This window comes from Natator depressus, chromosome 23 (genome assembly GCF_965152275.1).
Source record: "Natator depressus isolate rNatDep1 chromosome 23, rNatDep2.hap1, whole genome shotgun sequence".
Taxonomy (NCBI): Eukaryota; Metazoa; Chordata; order Testudines; family Cheloniidae; genus Natator; species Natator depressus.
In genome coordinates, this window is record NC_134256.1 from 21,722,301 (window position 1) to 21,739,691 (window position 17,391).

The 17,391-nt window shown below is 55.0% G+C and overlaps 1 protein-coding gene across 1 annotated transcript; it reads left to right on the plus strand.

Annotated features, from left to right (window-relative positions):
- The first annotated feature begins 1,696 nt into the window (after positions 1–1,696).
- Positions 1,697–8,859, plus strand: LOC141976339 (RNA-binding protein 3-like). The gene is made up of 7 exons (XM_074937280.1): positions 1,697–1,841; positions 3,768–3,882; positions 5,763–5,869; positions 6,903–6,993; positions 7,080–7,164; positions 7,659–7,723; positions 8,201–8,859. Exons 2-6 carry the CDS (start codon positions 3,780–3,782, stop codon positions 7,720–7,722), a joined length of 450 nt encoding a protein of 149 aa, XP_074793381.1. The 5' UTR covers positions 1,697–1,841; positions 3,768–3,779; the 3' UTR covers position 7,723; positions 8,201–8,859.
- Positions 8,860–17,391: the final 8,532 nt, after the last annotated feature.

Consider the following 17,391-nt stretch of genomic DNA (forward strand, 5'->3'; position numbering starts at 1 on the left):
AGGGCCTGGGGCCCATGATTATGGGGGGGCTGGATCGCACCCCTACCCCCCCAGCTCTCAGGGCCTGGGGCCCACAGTTATGGGGGGCTGGATTGCACCCCTAACTCCCTCCCAGCTCTCAGGGCCTGGGGCCCATGATTATGGGGGGGCTGGATCGCACCCCTACCCCCCCCAGCTCTCACCCCTATCCCCTTCCCCCCCAGCTCTCAGGGCCTGGGACCCATGATTATGGGGGGGCTGGATCGCACCCCTACCCCCCCAGCTCTCACCCCTATCCCCCTCCCCCCCAGCTCTCAGGGCCTGGGACCCATGATTATGGGGGGGCTGGATCGCACCCCTACCCCCCCCAGGTCTCACCCCTATCCCCCTCCCCCCTAGCTCTCAGGGCCTGGGGCCCATGGTTATGGGGGGTTGAATCGCACCCCTCCCCCCCCCAGCTCTCACCCCTATCCCCCTCCCCCCCAGCTCTCAGGGCCTGGGACCCACGATTATGGGGGGGCTGGATCGCGCCCCTACCCCCCCCCAGCTCTCACCCCTATCTCCCTCCCCCCCAGCTCTCAGGGCCTGGGGCCCATGGTTATGGGGGGCTGGATTGCACCCCTACCCCCCCCAGCTCTCAGGGCCTGGGGCCCACAGTTATGGGGGGGCTGGATTGCACCCCTAACTCCCCCCCAGCTCTCAGGGCCTGGGGCTCATGGTTATGGGGGGCTGGATTGTACACCCTCTGCCCTCAGGGCCTGGGGCCCATGGTTATGGGGGGGCACAATCTCACCCCTAACCCCTCCCCCAGCTCTCAGGGCCTGAGGCCCATGGTTATGGGGAGCTGGATCGCACCCCTACCCCCCCCAGCTCTCACCCCATCCCCCTCACCCCCAGCTCTCAGGGCCTGGGACCCATGATTATGGGGGGGCTGGATCGTGCCCCTACCCCCCCCAGCTCTCACCCCTATCCCCCTCCCCCCCAGCTCTCAGGGCCTGGGACCCACGATTATGGGGGGGCTGGATCGCGCCCCTACCCCCCCAGCTCTCACCCCTATCCCCCTCCCCCCAGCTCTCAGGGCCTGGGGCCCATGGTTATGGGGGGCTGGATCGCACCCCTACCCCCCCCAGCTCTCACCCCTATCCCCCTCCCCCCCAGCTCTCAGGGCCTGGGGGCCATGCCATGGGCAGGGAGATTTGAAGTGGGCGTGGCTTTAGCCCCGCCACCTCCACCCAGTCCGGAGTCCTATCTTGTGTTCTGGCCCCAGCCTCGTTCACCGTCGACCAATCAGAATTCTAGATGGGGGAGGGGCGAGGCCTTGGTGCCGTCTGTCAACCTGTGCCAGCCAATCAGCGTTACTGTCACGTAAGGGGCGTGGTCTTAGCCTGCTCCCGGCGCTGGCCATCTCAGCCAATCAGCGCTCCCGGCAGTAAGGCGGCTTCTCCATAAGCCAGTCAGGGCTTCAGGCGGTGAGAGGTCGTGGCCCTGCCGCTGTCTGTCTCTGTACCAGCCAATTAGGCGGTCAGGAGGCGTGGACTTATTGTTTCCCTGGCTGTTTCTTACTCAGCCAATCAACGGTCCCTGCGTTGTGCGGGGGCGACCCCGCTAGCCAATCAAGACCCCAGCCCGGGACGGGGCGTGGCCCCTGTTTCGCTGACCAATGGGCGGCACGCTCATAGGACGTGACCGTTGAGGGGGGCGGGCACTTCGCCCCCCTCCGCTTCCGGCCGCCAATCAGCGCTCGGTGGCGGGAAGGGGTGTGGCCTGCGTAGCCTCGCTCTCATTCTCGCTTCTCCCGCCGACGTCGAGGCAGCAGCAGCAGCTCCGCCGCGCTCCGCTCCGCTCCGCTCCGACCCATCCCGGTGAGCGCCGCTGGTCGCGGGGCCGGGAGCGGGGAGAGGCCGAGGAGGAGGGGGGCGGTGTGGCTGGGGAGAGGGGAGCGGGAACGGGGGGTCAAAATGGCGCCGCTCGCCGCCGCCTCGGCTGGACCTTGGCGGCGGCGGGGGGAGGGGGAAGAAGCGCTGCGCAGCGCGCGCCGAGGTCGCGCCGCGCATGCGCGGTCCTGCGGGGCCCCCTCGCCTCGAGGCGCGGTGGGTGGGCGGTGGAAGGCCCGCCGTCGCTGCGCATGCGCCTGGGTAGGCGCGCGCGCGCGCGGCCCTGAGGAAGCCTACGGTGGTCGCCACGTGCGGCGACCGGGCCCCACGTGCTCGCTGCCATCTTAATGGGACTCGGGGGGAGGGGGAAATCGCTCCCCCCCGCTCGGGATTGTGGGGCAACGCCGCCCCCCCAGCGTGGTGGGAGCCCCCCCTTCTCCACCATAACGGAGGGGGCGCCGCCTCCCCCCCCCCCCCAGCCTGGAGGGAGCTTCCCCCCCTGCATTGCGGAGTCCTCGGGGAGGGGTCCTGGGGGCTACAGGTGACCCCCTCAGCATCGCTTCCAGCTCCCCCTTTGGGAGCCCTGGGGGCTGTTCCCCTGCTCCCCAAAATGCAGCTGGCTCGTGAGAGGGGGGTGTTGCCCGGCTGCCGCTGTCTGAGCTGAGGGTGATCTCCCATCTCGCTGCAGCCGGCCGAACCCCTGGGCTTGGTAGAACTCAGTTGGTTTTGGCGGGTATCTGTGTGTCCTAAAGCGTTTCTTTCTTTCTTTCAAGTTTTCACAGTTGTGGGGTATCAGAGCTAATCTGTTCAAACCTTAATCGTCACCCCACATATGCAAATATACAGCAAATGGTCTTTAAATCTAACTCCAATCCTTTCTCAAGCAGCACCCATTTTGTCTGTAAATTTCTATTGGTAGTGATATTTTTTCCACTGGTTTGTGTGTGTGGCTCTGTACAAATGTAGAACAAAAAGATAATCCTTGCCTCAAGGATCTCACCATCTAAGTATTAGAGGAGCGACAACAGATGGAGACAGGCAGATGGGGGAGTACAAGGAAACAATGAGGCAGTATTGATCAGCAGTGGTTTCAGCACACCAGTGGCCAGACTTTTGGGGGGTTGGGGGTAGGTTTTTTGTAGGTATCGTGGCAAAGGAGGGATTTGACAATAGATAATGGGGTAGCTCTGCAGATGTTTACAGGGAGGACTCCCAAGTGTGAGGGGAGGCATGAGAGACAGCATGACAGGGCTTTTTTGAAAATGTAACAGTGGGAGATGCAGGCTAGCGCCGTGGGCCAAGCGGAAATGTGCGTCGATACCAAATGAGGGCGGATGGGCCATGAAAGGGCCTCAAAAACGAACACAAGTTGCTCATGTATGATGCATAGAGAAGGGAGACGGTGGAATGGGACACAGAATAACTTGGTCTGTAGTAGCTCTGAAGTCTCATACACGCAAAAAAAATCCCCCTCGTCTCATTTATGAGGTCACTTGCACTGAGTTTCTGGCTCTCTGAAGAGCTTGAATAGTGCCTGCCACTGGAGATGATATGCCAGGCAAACCAGGACCACCAGTCTGATCTACCACTGGGTGTTCCGGCAGGGCAACTGGCCAGGGTGGGACAACTGGTCTAATGTGGGGCAGCAAGGATGGGGTGTGGGGTGAGTACTTGCCTGGATGGGACAACTGGTGGGGGGTACCGGGCAGGAATACTGGGCTAAATATACCATTTTGTTGATCTGACACAGGCACCACATGTGCCGCCGGGGCTATTAAACTGCAATTTTTCTGCTTACGCCACGAGTTAATTTCAGAGCCTCTTTGCTAAAGAACCGTTGCTGCAGCCCCAGGCCTTTCCCCGGCCGCCTGCCAGGCCCTGTCCTGATTGACCACATGTTTGCTTTGCCTGTAGGTGACTTCAGTCATGGCATCTGACGAAGGCAAGCTCTTCATCGGAGGGCTCAGCTTCGACACCAATGAACAGAACCTGGAGCAGCTTTTCTCCCCGTATGGTGACATCGCAGAGGGTAAGTACCTGTCTGCCAGCCCTACCGCAGGAAACCTCCCTCCCCTCACTAGGAGCCTGGTGACATCTATGACTCGGCCTTGCCACGGACATGGTAAACCATGCAGCCTGCTTGTTAGCATGGGAGCTGCTTCGGCATAAATGGAGGCAGGTGTGTGAGTGAAGTGCTGGGAGAGGAGAAGTTAGCGTGGCTTAAATATTTCTGGGGTTCTGTTTTAACAATGGGGCCAGACAGGAAACTAGATCTCTTCATGGAAAGTGCCTTTTTCCTGCAGGGAAGGCATCAATATTCTGGCTGAAAAGTATAGGAAGTTTTCAGGTTTGGGCCAAAAACGGGGCTTGCTTGGGCTCATTCAACCAGCCCTAGGTAACAAAAATAGAGACTTGTGGGAATCCGCTTTGTATCTTCCGACCATAACCTGGGCTCGGACCAGCCAGGTAATCCTGTGGCAGGCGAAGATTGTGTCTGAAAGTAGCTCAAGCGAGAGCCATTTAATTATTACAAAGACTACACCACGATTTAACCCCAGCTCACTTTCAAGCAGTAGCATCCCGGTGCTGGCAGTGTAGTGTTAGTCACGGTGGTCCCAGGATGGGAGAGAGACAAGGTGGCCGAGGTAATATCTTTTAACGGATAGTCTTTTGTTGGGCACAGCTGTCCGGTGTAGCTGGAAAGCTTCTCTCTCTCTCTGCCAGATATTACTTCCCACCTACCTTGTCACTCTCATATCTTGGGACCAACCTGGTTACAGCTACATTGCAAACATTTTTAAGCTGTTAGTTACTATTGAGTCTAAGGGCCAACCAAGAACAGGTTCCCGCTGTGTCTGTCCAGCGCAGGAGAGCAGAAAGTCCTAGCCCAGAGGAGCAGGGTGAGAGAAAGGGTTGAACCCGCCAGGAGAGAGATCAATCAGTGGGATGACAGCAAACAATACGGTTCTTTTTTGGAGGGGATCAGTGAAATGTAAATTAAAGGGAAGTGAAAGGGGACATGAAGCAGCAGAGGTGAGAGATAGGAGAGGAAGGGTTGGAGCAAACAGCAGAGAGCTCTTGTTCCTCTCTGTAGTCCATCCCCTGCCCACGCAGGCTGCAGCGGGGGTTCTCCTGCACTGGTCTAAGTTTGGGACAATGCAGGGTGGGAGTGGTGGCCCCAGCTGGGTCCCATTTTACCCCCGTGCCCTCCAGCACTGTTTCTGCCCTTGCCGGCTGGAGTCTGGTGTCTCCAGCGTGTCGCAGTGACTCGTAAAGCACTGTGCAGAGAAGGAGTCTCATCCCCCTCTTAAAGTGAGCGCCCTCCCCAGGCAAGCGTAGAACCCAGGAGTCCTGGCTGCAAGTCACTGGACTCCTTCCCCAGGTTGTCTCCCTCTGCATCTTGGATCACTGGCGCTACAGAATGAGTGAGATGGCTCCAGGATGCCCTTGCAGGTGGGTTTGATCTGACACTGTTAGGATTATCTCACTGGGGGGGGGAGTGCAGGCACCCCACTATGACCCTGGCCGCCATCTGTGTGCACAGAAACCAGTGGCTTATAAGGGCTCGGAATTAATTCAGACCAAGGCAGGGTGTGAATGTGAAACCCAGCCACTGTTCCTGACTATTTTTGTGTGGATGGGCCCTAAAGCCCGCCCTTCTGATGGGCGTGGCCAGGGGGTGCTGTCAGCATGGTCTCTAGGGCATGTCTTCGCTGCAGCTAGCCTGGGGGCAGCACCCATGCTGCAAAGCTGGGTCCATATGCTGGGATCTCTGGCGGGGTGTCCTGTGGCTCCGAGCAAGGCGGTGCCTGGCTGGGTGAGGAGGCTCCATGGCCTGATGGGAGGTGGGCATGGAATGTGTCCTGGGGCCCTCTGGGGGTGCTGACGCTCTGCCCCTCGCTCTTCCAGTGGTGGTAGTGAAGGACCGGGACACCCAGAGATCCAGAGGCTTCGGCTTCATCACCTATCGCCGTCCAGAGGATGCCAAGGATGCCATGAGAGCTATGAATGGGGAGGTGAGTGGGAGCCAGTCCTTGGGGGAGATGATCGCACTTCCTGTCGTCCATTCCCTTCCCCCCCCCCCCGCCCCCAAATCACAGTCATCGGTGCCAGAGCACCCGTGGTCTGCCATCTGTCGCTGTGTGACTGGGGGCTGCCTCTGCCCCGTCTCCCCAAAGCTAGCTGCTCTCGTACCAAACTAACTCCTGGCAGCCCTGTAAGTGGGGGACCCCATGGGCAGCAGCTCAAATGCAGTAAAGGGGGCTGGGAACTAGGCAAGCCGGCCACCCCTGTGTCTGGGTTAAAAGCTTTTCCAAGCCCACTCTGTGCCCCCCAGACACCCTCACTGGACCGTGGCTCTGGAGGTAGCCAGTCGTGGACAGCAGAGCGGCTGCGGGTCAGTAGCCCACCAGGCAGCAGACATGGTTGCCTGCACCTTAGAAGATCTAGGCTGATCTCCTGTATAGTCCCAGCCATTAGGTTGCTCCCAGCTGCCCGAGACTTCAGTTAGACCAAAGCACTTCAGCCCGCGGGAGGCAGAGAAACCAAGGTGCCACCAAGGGAAGGGATTTGGCAAGGTGAGATTCTCTGACTGTCCCAGCAGGTGACCTGTGCTGCAGAGGAAGGTGAAAACCCTCAGGGTCCCTGCTGGTCCACCCTAGGTGGGAAGTTCCTTTCTGACCCCAAATCTGAGCATGACACGGTTGCCAAGCCCCTGAGAGGGGGATTGCCCCCTCAGAGTACCGGCCCCAGCTGTGATTGACCCCCTCATGCTTCAGAGAAAAGCAGGTGGTGGATGGGCCACAACAAATCCATCTGGCCTGACTCAGCAGCCAGCCTGCTGCAGCCCTGAAGTGTGAGGACGTCTTACAGTCATTGTCTCGACGCAGAGTTGCCAGCGCGTGGCCAAAAGGACATGCCTCGGGGGTTAGGCACTCATTGCTGTGGGCTCTTCTTCCTCCCCCCCCCCCCCCCGCCGGCGCTGTCACAGCCCCCCCTTCCCTGCCAGGTGTGCAAAGCTGCCTCTAACCGCACCTTTCCTCTCCCCAGTCTGTGGACGGGCGCCAGATCCGAGTTGACCAGGCTGGGAAATCATCCCGTGGCTCTTCAGGGGGCAGAGGCCGTGGTGGCTTCTCAAGAGGTGAGTGTCCCCCCCTGACCGCGCCTATCGGTGCCAATGGCCAGGTGCAGCCAGTGCCAAATGCCCCCCTCCTTTCTCCGCTGCAGGAGGCGGGGACAGAGGCTATGGCGGCGGCCGTTATGACAGCCGAAGTGGAGGCTACGGCGGGTCCAGGGATTACTACGGCAGCAGGTGAGCGGGCATGGGGGGCTGTGGTGGGGAGGGGGTTGCTGTGATCGGTTTTTGATAGTAGCTAGAGGGTGATCTGGGGTGGGGGGGTTTATTCCAGGTAGTCTGTTTGTAACTAGTGACCAGCTGAGATTGGAGCCCTGTTTGCTCTTCTGCCATGTGGTGTGGGCTGCCCGTGCCCTTCAGCCAGCTCGTGGTGTGGCATGTTGGGGAGAGAATCCGGCCGACTCCCTCCCCAGCTTCCTGTGGCCTTCGCAGGCCACCTCCGGCAGTGGGGCTGTGACCCTGGCACTGCCCGCGTGTGTGAAATTGGCACAGAAGCAATGCTGGAACAGCAAGATGCGGGCGGAGAGCAGGGGATGACTCTACTGCCTGGATTCCCGGAACCAGAAACCCAGCCCTCCGCCATCTGATCTAACTAGATCCCTTGCAACCTCCCCGCTGCAACTGAGATCCCCTGGCTGGGGTCCCGGTTTCACGCCTTGCTCTCCCCACAGGAATCAGGGAGGCTATGGGGACCGCTACTCTGGAGGCTCCTATAGAGACAGCTATGACAACTAGGGTAAGTCTGTGCCGAAGGAACCGGCCTGGCTGGGCTGCCCAGTCTCTGTCCGTCCCGCCCGCCGTCTAGCCTAAATGCATGTGGAGACTCTAACCCACCAGGGACTTTTAATCCATCCAACTTCTCTCTTAAAGGGGTGCTGTTGGGCCGTCTTATAAAACCCCAGAGCTGCCTTTTAACGCGACTGGGGGAAAACACCCGCCAAACTGTAAGTTTGTAGGGGGATTTAACTCCCCGCCTTCACGTAGGACCTACTCCAAATCAGTGGGGACTACAGACGATGCCCAAATGAGGAAATAAGTGCCTTCTCTCGAGCGCCATTAGCTACCAGGGTCCTTTTAAGAACAGCAACCTCCTAGGCGTGCGCCTCTCCCCCGCCCCCCCCAAACGCCAGGGAAGGAGGCAGGGGTGCGAAATGCCGCTGGCATATCTGTGTGCGGCAGTGCCTTTACCATTCTACCTGCTTCTTATCCTCAGCCCGGCAATGAACAACAGCCCTTCCCGAACTGAGATCGTCCTTCCAATGGCCGTATTTATAAAGATTTTTGGAGCTTCGCTGAATCTTACTGTTACATCCGCCTGTACTTTCCCTTTTGTAGCCTGGTCACATGCAGCCCTGAGAGGAGAGGCCCGTTCCAGGGGCCCCCCTCACTTCCACCTCCCCTTCCCCTGCAAAGCAAAGATCAGGCTGGTTTCAGGAGTTAAGCATTTGGGGATCTGTTTATCTGTTCGTTTCCAATTCGGCTTTTTAATTGGCCAAAATGGGAGGTGGGGCCTGACTGACCTGTAGAGCGTGAGCTGTGGAGGGGTTTTCACTTTTTTTTTATAACACCTTTGTAGTTTTTGTAAATTTCCTTTAGCCTGTAGGAAGGGGAGAGGCAAATCTCTCAGGTAGAACAAAGGGAGACTCACGACTCGTATGCAAAAGGTATTTTTCCTGCGAGATGTAACCGAGCCCGAGCTTAGATTTGCAAAAGCTTTCCGCGAGAGGTTCTCGAAAATGTTTGTTTATATCGTCCCTTTTTTTTACTGGAAGAAGCGCTCATAATTCCATTGATACTGTGTTTTTTGAAGTGGCGAAGGAATTCCTGTATTCAGTTCTTCGGCTTTACGGAGCCTATTAAAGACAGTCCGAAACAAAACTCTGCTCTTGACGTTTTGCCTGTAGTGAAGACAGCCAAAGTCGGACGGGTGTGTGGATGTTAGAGAAGATGGGACGGAGTGGGTGGGACGACGGGAATTCGATCGCAGGATGACTGAGCTATTGAGGCGGCTGTGAAAAAGGCATCCATAAAAACAGCCATCTAGCCCTGTGTCCTGTTTCAAGGGAACGTACAGATCAGGGCAATTATGGAGTAATTCACCCCCATCTGCCTCCCCTGGCTTCTGGAAGTCAGAGGTTTAGGGTTGCCCCAAGCATGGGGTTGCGTCCCTGATGGTATGCCAGCCGGGCCTGGACTCGAGGAAGGGCTCTTCTCGGCCTTTTTGGGCAGGGCTGAATTTGGGCTGTGTGTAGCTAGCTCTGTCCTGGCATGGGCCACCTGCAGAATTCCCTGCTAGTGTGTGAGACCCAGACCAAGGCCAGCCCACGTGGGATTTGAGAGAACTCCTGTTTCCACATTCCTCCTCCAGGGTGCGTTCTACAGCTAACAGAAGCTATGGCCCTTCTTTAGGGGGCAGGTCTGACATTTCCCTAGGGGGCAGCCTGACCTCCAAGGCTCAATTCCAGATCCTTTTGCCATCCGTTTCAAAGCAGCTGTGCCAAAGTGGGTAAGGGAGGGCAGGGAAATACTAGAGTGTCAGGAGACCACCCAGAGCTGGTCTTGTGCCCCCTCAGCCTGCCAGTGCATTGTCTCTTTATAAGGCATGTCTGTCGGTCCACTCGGCAGCCACTTTGCACACTGACAATTTCCAAGGGTGGAAGAGAGGAGCACAGAGACAGGAGCTGGTAGCACAGGCCTGGGAACAGCCCTGAGAGAGCTTTTGGGCAGAGGGCTGGCTGAAAGAGGCTAGGAGCAAGGAACCTGTTCAGGGGCTCTGGAAGAAATAGAAACGGGGTGGCCAACTGACTCCAGCACCAGTTTCTCCTGCAGAACCCTGAGTTTGGCTAGCTGCTCAGGTAAAAAGGGATAATATGGGCGCATCAGAACAGCTGAGCTGCATCAGGCCAGTGGCCCATATAGCCCAGTATCCTGTCTGACAGCAGCTAGTGCCAGGTGCTTCAGAGGGAATGAGCAGAAGGGCAATTATCAAGTGATCCATCCCTTGTCTACAGCTTTTGGCACTTGGGAGATTTAAGGACACTTGGAACATGGGATTGCCTCCCTAACAATCTTGGTTAATAGCCACTGAGGTATCTATCCTCCAGGAGCTTCTTTTTCTTGAGCCCAGTTCTACTTTTGTTCTTCACAACATTCCCCAGTGAGGAGTTCCACATGTGGACTGCGTTGGGTGAAGATCCTTCCTTTTGTCTGTTTTAAACCTGCCTGTTCATTTCACGGGTGCCCCCTGGTTTGTGTGTCATGTGAAGGGGTAAAGAACACTTAGTGTTTCTCTACCCACTATCTCCACCCCACGCATGGTTTTATAGACCTCGGTTGGTCATATTCCCCCCTCCCCCCACCCTGAGTCGAACAGTCCTCGTCTCTTTAATCTCTCCTCATACAGAAGCTGTTCCATGCCCCTGATTGTTTTGGTTGCCCGTGTCTGCACCTCTTCCAATTCTGAGACAGCTTGGCTTTTCCTGGCTGGTTCTGCAGGTGGCAGAGGGCCCTTTGCCCTTGGGTGGGGTTTATTCCGCCTTGCGAGCCTGGCCGCATCCTACTGGGGAAAGGGCGGGGACCCGGTGTGTCAGCATTGGTGTTACAGCTGTGGCCTGCATGGTGATGCTCGTCCGGGGCTGGGCTAAAGGCAGCAGGCGTGGGATCTCGCGGCCAGTACAAACCCTTTCATCTCCTGCTGTGGTAGAAGGGAACAAGGCCAAAGCTAGGGATGGGGTCTGTGCTTGGCTGCCTTTGGGGGCCGGAACCATCCCAGCAGCCCCCTGGCTTCCAGCTGTTGAGTGATTGTCACTCTGCGGCTGGGTCTCCTGGGAGGTTGAGGCACCAGAGGGGAGTTGATTGTGGGGAAGCTCACATAGGGATGGATTAGCAGAGCTGGGAGCTGATCTTGGGGATGGGGGGGAAAGTCAGAGCAGGAGGGGGGCTGGGAGCCAGGACTCCTGGGTTATGGCTGTAGCTCTGGGAGGTGAGTGGGGTCTTGGGGGCAGATCCAAGACTCAGTTCTATCCCTGGTTCTGGGGAGTAGGGTCTAGTAGGGTGTCTTATAGTAGCTGCCCAGGGCTGGGAGTCTCTCAGAGCATTAGAGGATCGAAGGCTGGCCTAATGCAGATCTCAACCCATCAATGGTTTCCCTTCCCGGGAAGGGTGTTTTTCACTGTCCCACCATTTGTGATGGGCCAGCGAGCTGCACACTTGAGGATGCTAAGGGACTGGATGATGCAGAAGGGTACTTAGAAGGGCTGTGAGAATGGTGGCTATTAATATTTGTTTCAAGGATCTGACCCCTGGGACAATCTTGATATCAGACAGGAGAAATTCACCTGGGTTCCTGTTATTGGGCACCGAAGTGGCTGAAGTCTTCAAGTCTCAATTTGCCAAACATGGAAGAGATCCTAGGACTGGAAGGGACCTCGAGAGGTCATCAGTCCAGTCTCCTGCCCTCAGGGCAGGACTAAATATTATCTAGACCACGGGTGGGGAACCCGCGGGCTGCATCCGCTGTTGCTTAATTTCCTCTGGCCCTCGGCAAGTCTCTGTGATGCCCCCCCGTGGGGCTGGAGCCACGAGTGCCAGCTCACCCCACCGCTGGTGGGAAGCTCCGAGCCGGTCCTCTACCCACCACAGGGCTGGATCCCCAAGCGACAGCTTGCCCTGCCACGGGGGGAAGCTCTGAGCCTCCCCAGGTGGGTGAGTTGAACATTTTATATTTCAAGTAAAAAGTAACTTAGTTTTTCTGTGTGTGGCCTGGCATCTTGCAGGGCAGGGACAGGAAGATGTAGCATTAGATACCTTCCATCTCCGAGAAAAAACAGGGCACACCTCTAGGCTGTTAGGACCAGGGTTCAAAGCCCCCCTGCGCTCGACCTGCTGCAATCAGACCCTGCAGGTAGGTGAGGGGTGCAGTGTTTGAGAATCAGGTGGGGCGGTGTCAGAATGCACTCTGCATTTCTGATTGGTTGCACCTCAACCTGAGGGTCAGGGTCTTCCCTCACCCCACCCCCGTTCATCAGCACCGCAGGGGTTAGCAGAGTGTCTTAAACACGGGTACTTTATATTGCTACCGGAAATACAGGAACTCCGCTCCATTGCAGTAATGCCTGGAAACCGGCCTGGTGCATAAACACCAAATATTAGAGAAGAGGCCGTTACGTCCAGCCCCTTTGCATTGAAGCGGGACCAAGTAAACCTACTCAGGTTTTACAACAGACCCCAGTGTCCCCTAGGCTATCTTGCTACCTAGGCAAAGTTCCCTGTGGTAGATGGTCCCTTACACCCAAAATCACAATAGTGTGGTTACTCCAGTCCCAAAGAACTCCCCAGGTCACTTGCGCTTTAGATGTGACAGCAAAGCCAACACTTGCAGCCAACCGTATCATTAACTGGGGATTTGTTAAAGGTAAAGCAGCTGAGACACCCTTAGACTACCTCATTTGTGTGTGTGTCTACACAGCAAAATTAAGCCAACTTAAATCTAAATCCACATCCAGCCTCCGCAGTGTCGGATGTGCATGTCTGACTCGGTGGCGAGCATCCTTGCTAATGTTGATGCAGAGTGGTGCACCATGGGTAGCTATCCCACAGTGCAACTAGCTGCCTGGGTTTGGGGTAAGGCTTGCAATGGCAGGGGAGAATGGGAACGTGGCTTTGACCTCCCGTGATGCAGTTTCCTTCCTCCCACTACAAACCCCAAACCACCCCATGTTTGTGTTTTCAAAAGCCTGGCTTAGCTGCGCATGGACCTTTCTCAGCTGTGCAGTCTTCTTGTGAAGGGAGACACATTTCCGCAGGGGTGGGACAGGGAGCCAGATAGGCTGGCAGCGAATTTTCAGCAGCCTGATACCAGGGCAGTAAGGCTCCAGGAGACTTTGAAAAACCCATGTGCACTGCTTATCTGCATTCCAATGCCTTTCCTGCTGTTGCGTCAGTCTCCCTGCATCTTCCCTTCCTCCTCCAATGCCCCCCACAATAGCATGTTTCATTTTTGAAACCTTGACTGTTGTTGCACAAACCAAATCATAAAGAAAAGGAGGACTTGTGGCACCTTAGAGAGTAACATAGCTCACTTCATCATCGGATGCACCTGATGAAGTGAGCTGTAGCTCACGAAAGCTTATGCTCAAATAAATTGGTTAGTCTCTAAGGTGCCACAAGTCCTCCTTTTCTTTTTGTGAATACAGACGAACACGGCTGTTACTCTGAAACCAAATCATGTAACCTTGGGTAAACAGTGATAAAACTGGGAGGGGAGAAACCAAGCCAGCCAGTCTGGGATAGCGCATCGAAGGTCTTCAAAAACCTGCCTTTTGCTCGTTGCAGGAGGTGAGGAAAGGTGCTAAGTTTAGGGGAGGGAAATGGGGAACTGGGCCATGTTTGCAGGCCCTTGTGCAGAGGGCGTTTAGCCTCAAGCTGTTTTTCTTGAAGCTCAACCAGATGCCTCAAGATGTCTGACTGGTCCTTCAGAAGGCGCAGCATCTCATCCTGCATGGCCACCTCACGCTCCTGGGAGTGTCTCCACCTGCAATATTTGAGACTGTTGAGATCTTCCAGGCTCTGAGCTGAGGCCTGGTCCACCCTACAAAGTAGTTAGGAGTCCCTTCTGCTGATCTAAGTGGCCTATAAAAGTCTACTTCTGTTCTCTGCCTCCCAGAGGGGCATAGCAGTTGAAGATTCGACATCGTGTAACCGCTGCATTGTGCAATTTGAATGAATTGGCCTCCAGGGGTCCCATAGAGCTCTGCTGTCACGGCACTGGAGATTACTTTCAACTTCACTGCAGGTCAGCCAGGTACACAGGAAACAGCCGTGCCCCCACCTTAAATCTGATCATGGAGACTCAAGGCCACAAACACACTCCAGTATGGAGTAGACAGGGGGTGGCTCTTATTGTTGGGAGGAGTGGGGGGAAGAGTCTGCAGGTAGAACTCCAAGGCAGAACACTAGCATCTATGCCAAAATTGCCCAAAGTATGGGGGGAAAGGGCTACACAGGAGACACGCAGCACTGCTTCGGCAAGCGTACCAGGAGACAAGGGAGGCGAACAGTCGTCCTGGTTCCACTCCCCAGACGTGCCACTTTTATGAGCTGAAGATTTGTGGTGGCAACCCCACCCCTACCCCAAAAAGCTCCGTGGATACCTCCCAGGAGGCCCCAGCGACCTCCAGCAACACGAAGGGGAGGAGAATGGGGGGCAGGCAAGCGGAGGTTCCATTCTCCCTTGACAGGCAAGAACTGCTTTTAACCCAGGAGCCCATCACAGGGCCAGTTGGCAGCCAATCAAACTGTAGGGGTTACATGCCGTTTAATCTGAACAAAAATGTGAAATGGGTATCGGTGGGCACTCCAGCTATGCAGAGGGTGCTTATGTGCACTGGAACTGCCCGGGAATAATCCTCTAGGAACCTTTCACGGAGGTACTCTGCAATCCTTTGCAGGTTTCTGGGAAGGGCTGCCTTATTTTCTCTGCCACAGGACGGCACTTTCCCACCCCACTCCAGTATTAACTCTGCTGGCATCATTGCGGCTTGCAGCATAAGGACCAGGTCTGTACCCAGACTCTTGCAGCATCCGTTTCCCTCAGGAGAGGGATATCGCATATGATCACCTAAGGAAAATGGTGGAAGTTCTCAATGCTAGCCCTCAAAACCGCAAACAATTCAACTGATGAATTTTTTTAACACACAAAAATTCAATGGCGATTAAAAAATATTAATCAGTTTTAATCACTGTTAAGCAATAGAATACCAATTGTAATTCATTAAATATTTTGGATGTTTTCCTATGTTTTCAAATATATTGTACTGTGTTGTAATTCAAATCAAAGTATTTTTATTGCCAATATTTGCACTGTAAAAATGATAAAATAATTTCAGTTCACCTCATACAAGTACTGCAGTGCAATCTGTCGTCAAAGTGCAACTTCCAAATGTAGATGTTACATGGCTGCACTCAGAAACAAAACAATGTAAAACTTCAGAGCCTACAAGTCCACTCCGTCCTACCTCTTGTTCAGCCAACCACTAAGGCCTGGTCTACACTACGAGTTTGTCAAATTTTGCAGCATTAAATCGAATTAACCCTGCACCCGTCCACACAACAAAGCCATTTTTTCGACATAAAGGGCTCTTAAAACCGATTTCTGTACCCCTCCCTGACGAGGGGATTAGTGCTGAAATCGACATCACAGTTTCGAATTAGGGTTAGTGGGGACGCAATTCAACGGTATTGGCCTCTGGGAGCTATCCCACAGTCCACCATTGTGGCCACTGTGGACAGCACTCTGAACTTAGATGCACTAGCCAGGTAGACAGGAAAAGCCCGAGGAACTTTTGAATCTCATTTCCTGTTTGGCCAGGCGAGCTCATCAGCAGAGGTGACCATGCAGAGCTCATCAGCACAGGTAACCATGCAGTCCCAGAATCGAAAAAGAGCTCCAGCATGGACCTAACGGGAGGTACTGGATCTGATTGCAAGCGATCAGAACTACATTCCAAAAGACGAAATGCCAAAAACATTTCAAAAAATCTCCGAGGCCATGATGGACAGAGGCTACAGCAGGAATGCAACACGGTGCTGCGTGAAACTTAAGGAGCTCAGACAAGCGTACCAGAAAACCAAAGAATCAAACGGACGCTCCGGGACAGAGCCCCAGACATGCCGTTTCTATGCTGAGCTGCATGCAATTTCTGGGGGACCGCCACCACTACCCCACCCCTGTCCATGGCTCCGATGATGGGGTACTCTCCGCCATGCCTGAGGATTTTGTGGATGGGGAAGATGAGGACGAGAGCTTGAGGAGAGCACACAGTTCTCCCCGGCAGCCAGGATCTTTTTATCACCCTGACTGAAATACCCTCCCAACCCAACGAAGCTGGAGAAGGGACCTTTGGTGAGTGTAACTTTTTAAATATAAGAAAAGGAGGACTTGTGGCACCTTAGAGACTAAGAAATTTATTTGAGCATAAGCTTTTGTGAGCTACAGCTCACTTCATCGGATGCATTCAGCTCACGAAAGCTTATGCTCAAATAAATTTCTTAGTCTCTAAGGTGCCACAAATACTCCTTTTCTTATCTCTGTGTTATCCTCAGGAGAGTGATATCATTCATGGTAACCTGGTTGAAATACAGGAATTTAAGGGGACATTCAGAGAAGGCCGTTCCTACCGAGCTGTTTGCCTGTGGCTGAAAAGAAATCCTCCCCACAGTTAGCCATGCGGCCGGGGGGGTTATTGGCGCTGAGCTGTTCACGCTTGGCTAGCAGGGATCTTCCCTGATACCAGCCACGTGGTGGGGGGAGGGGTAAAGTGATCATCCCAGAAACTTGGATGGGGTGGGGAGGTTAGTTTGGTTTCTGCTGCTGCACATTAACACGAAAACCGCAGCACTAAATGGCCAACTCAACAGGCTTTGCTTGGTATGGGAAAGGAGGGTGCTGCTGTTATGAAGGTTGCAGAAGCCGAAAGACTATGGCTTACCATGGCCGCCTGCAAGCCAAATTCTGTTGCCCGGCACTGCATGTGTGATCTCTAACACGAAAGCCACAGGCACTCACTATAAGATGCAAAATATGACCTTGTACCAAAATCACATGTGCTATGTAAAGTGATTTTCCGCACGCGCAATGAAATGTTCTGTGAGCTCATGCAGTCGGCCGGCACTGACAGAGCTCAGCAGAATGTGTGGAGGGACACAGTAGCACAGTACAGCAAAGCAGCCAATGAACGTGAGGACAGGAGGGATGATCAAGATGAGAAGTGGCGGCAGGAAGATCAGGAGGCAACGCTGGGGCTACTGCAGGATCAAACGGACATTCTGCGGCATCTGGTGGAGGTTCAGGAATGGCAGCAGGATCACAGACTGCCGCTGGAGCCCGTTAACTGCCCTCCCTCCTCCCCAAGTTCCATACCCTCCTCACCCAGAGGCTGAAGAACACAGGCGGGGGGAGGCTCCAGGCACCCAACCTGTCCATCCCAGTGGACAGCCCAAGCAACAGAAGGCTGTCATTCAACAAGTTCTGAAGTGGCCTTTTCCTTCCCTCCTACCCTCCTCCCACACCCCACCCAGGCTACCTTGTGAGTTATCTCCCTATTTTTATCAAATAAAGAATGCATGGTTTTTAAACGATAGTGACTATTTTCTTTGCAAGCAAGCTATGATCGAAGGGGGGAGGGCGGGTGGCTTACAGGGAATTAGGGGGGCAGGTTTACATCAAGGAGAAACAAACAGAAATGTCACACAGTACCCTGGACAGCAGTCATGAAACTGGTTTTCAAAGCTTCTCTGATGCATACTGCGCCCTCCTGTGCTCTTCTAACCGCCCTGGTGTCTGGCTGTGCGTAACCAGCAGCCAGACAATTTGCCTCAACCTCCCACCCTGCCATAAACGTCTCC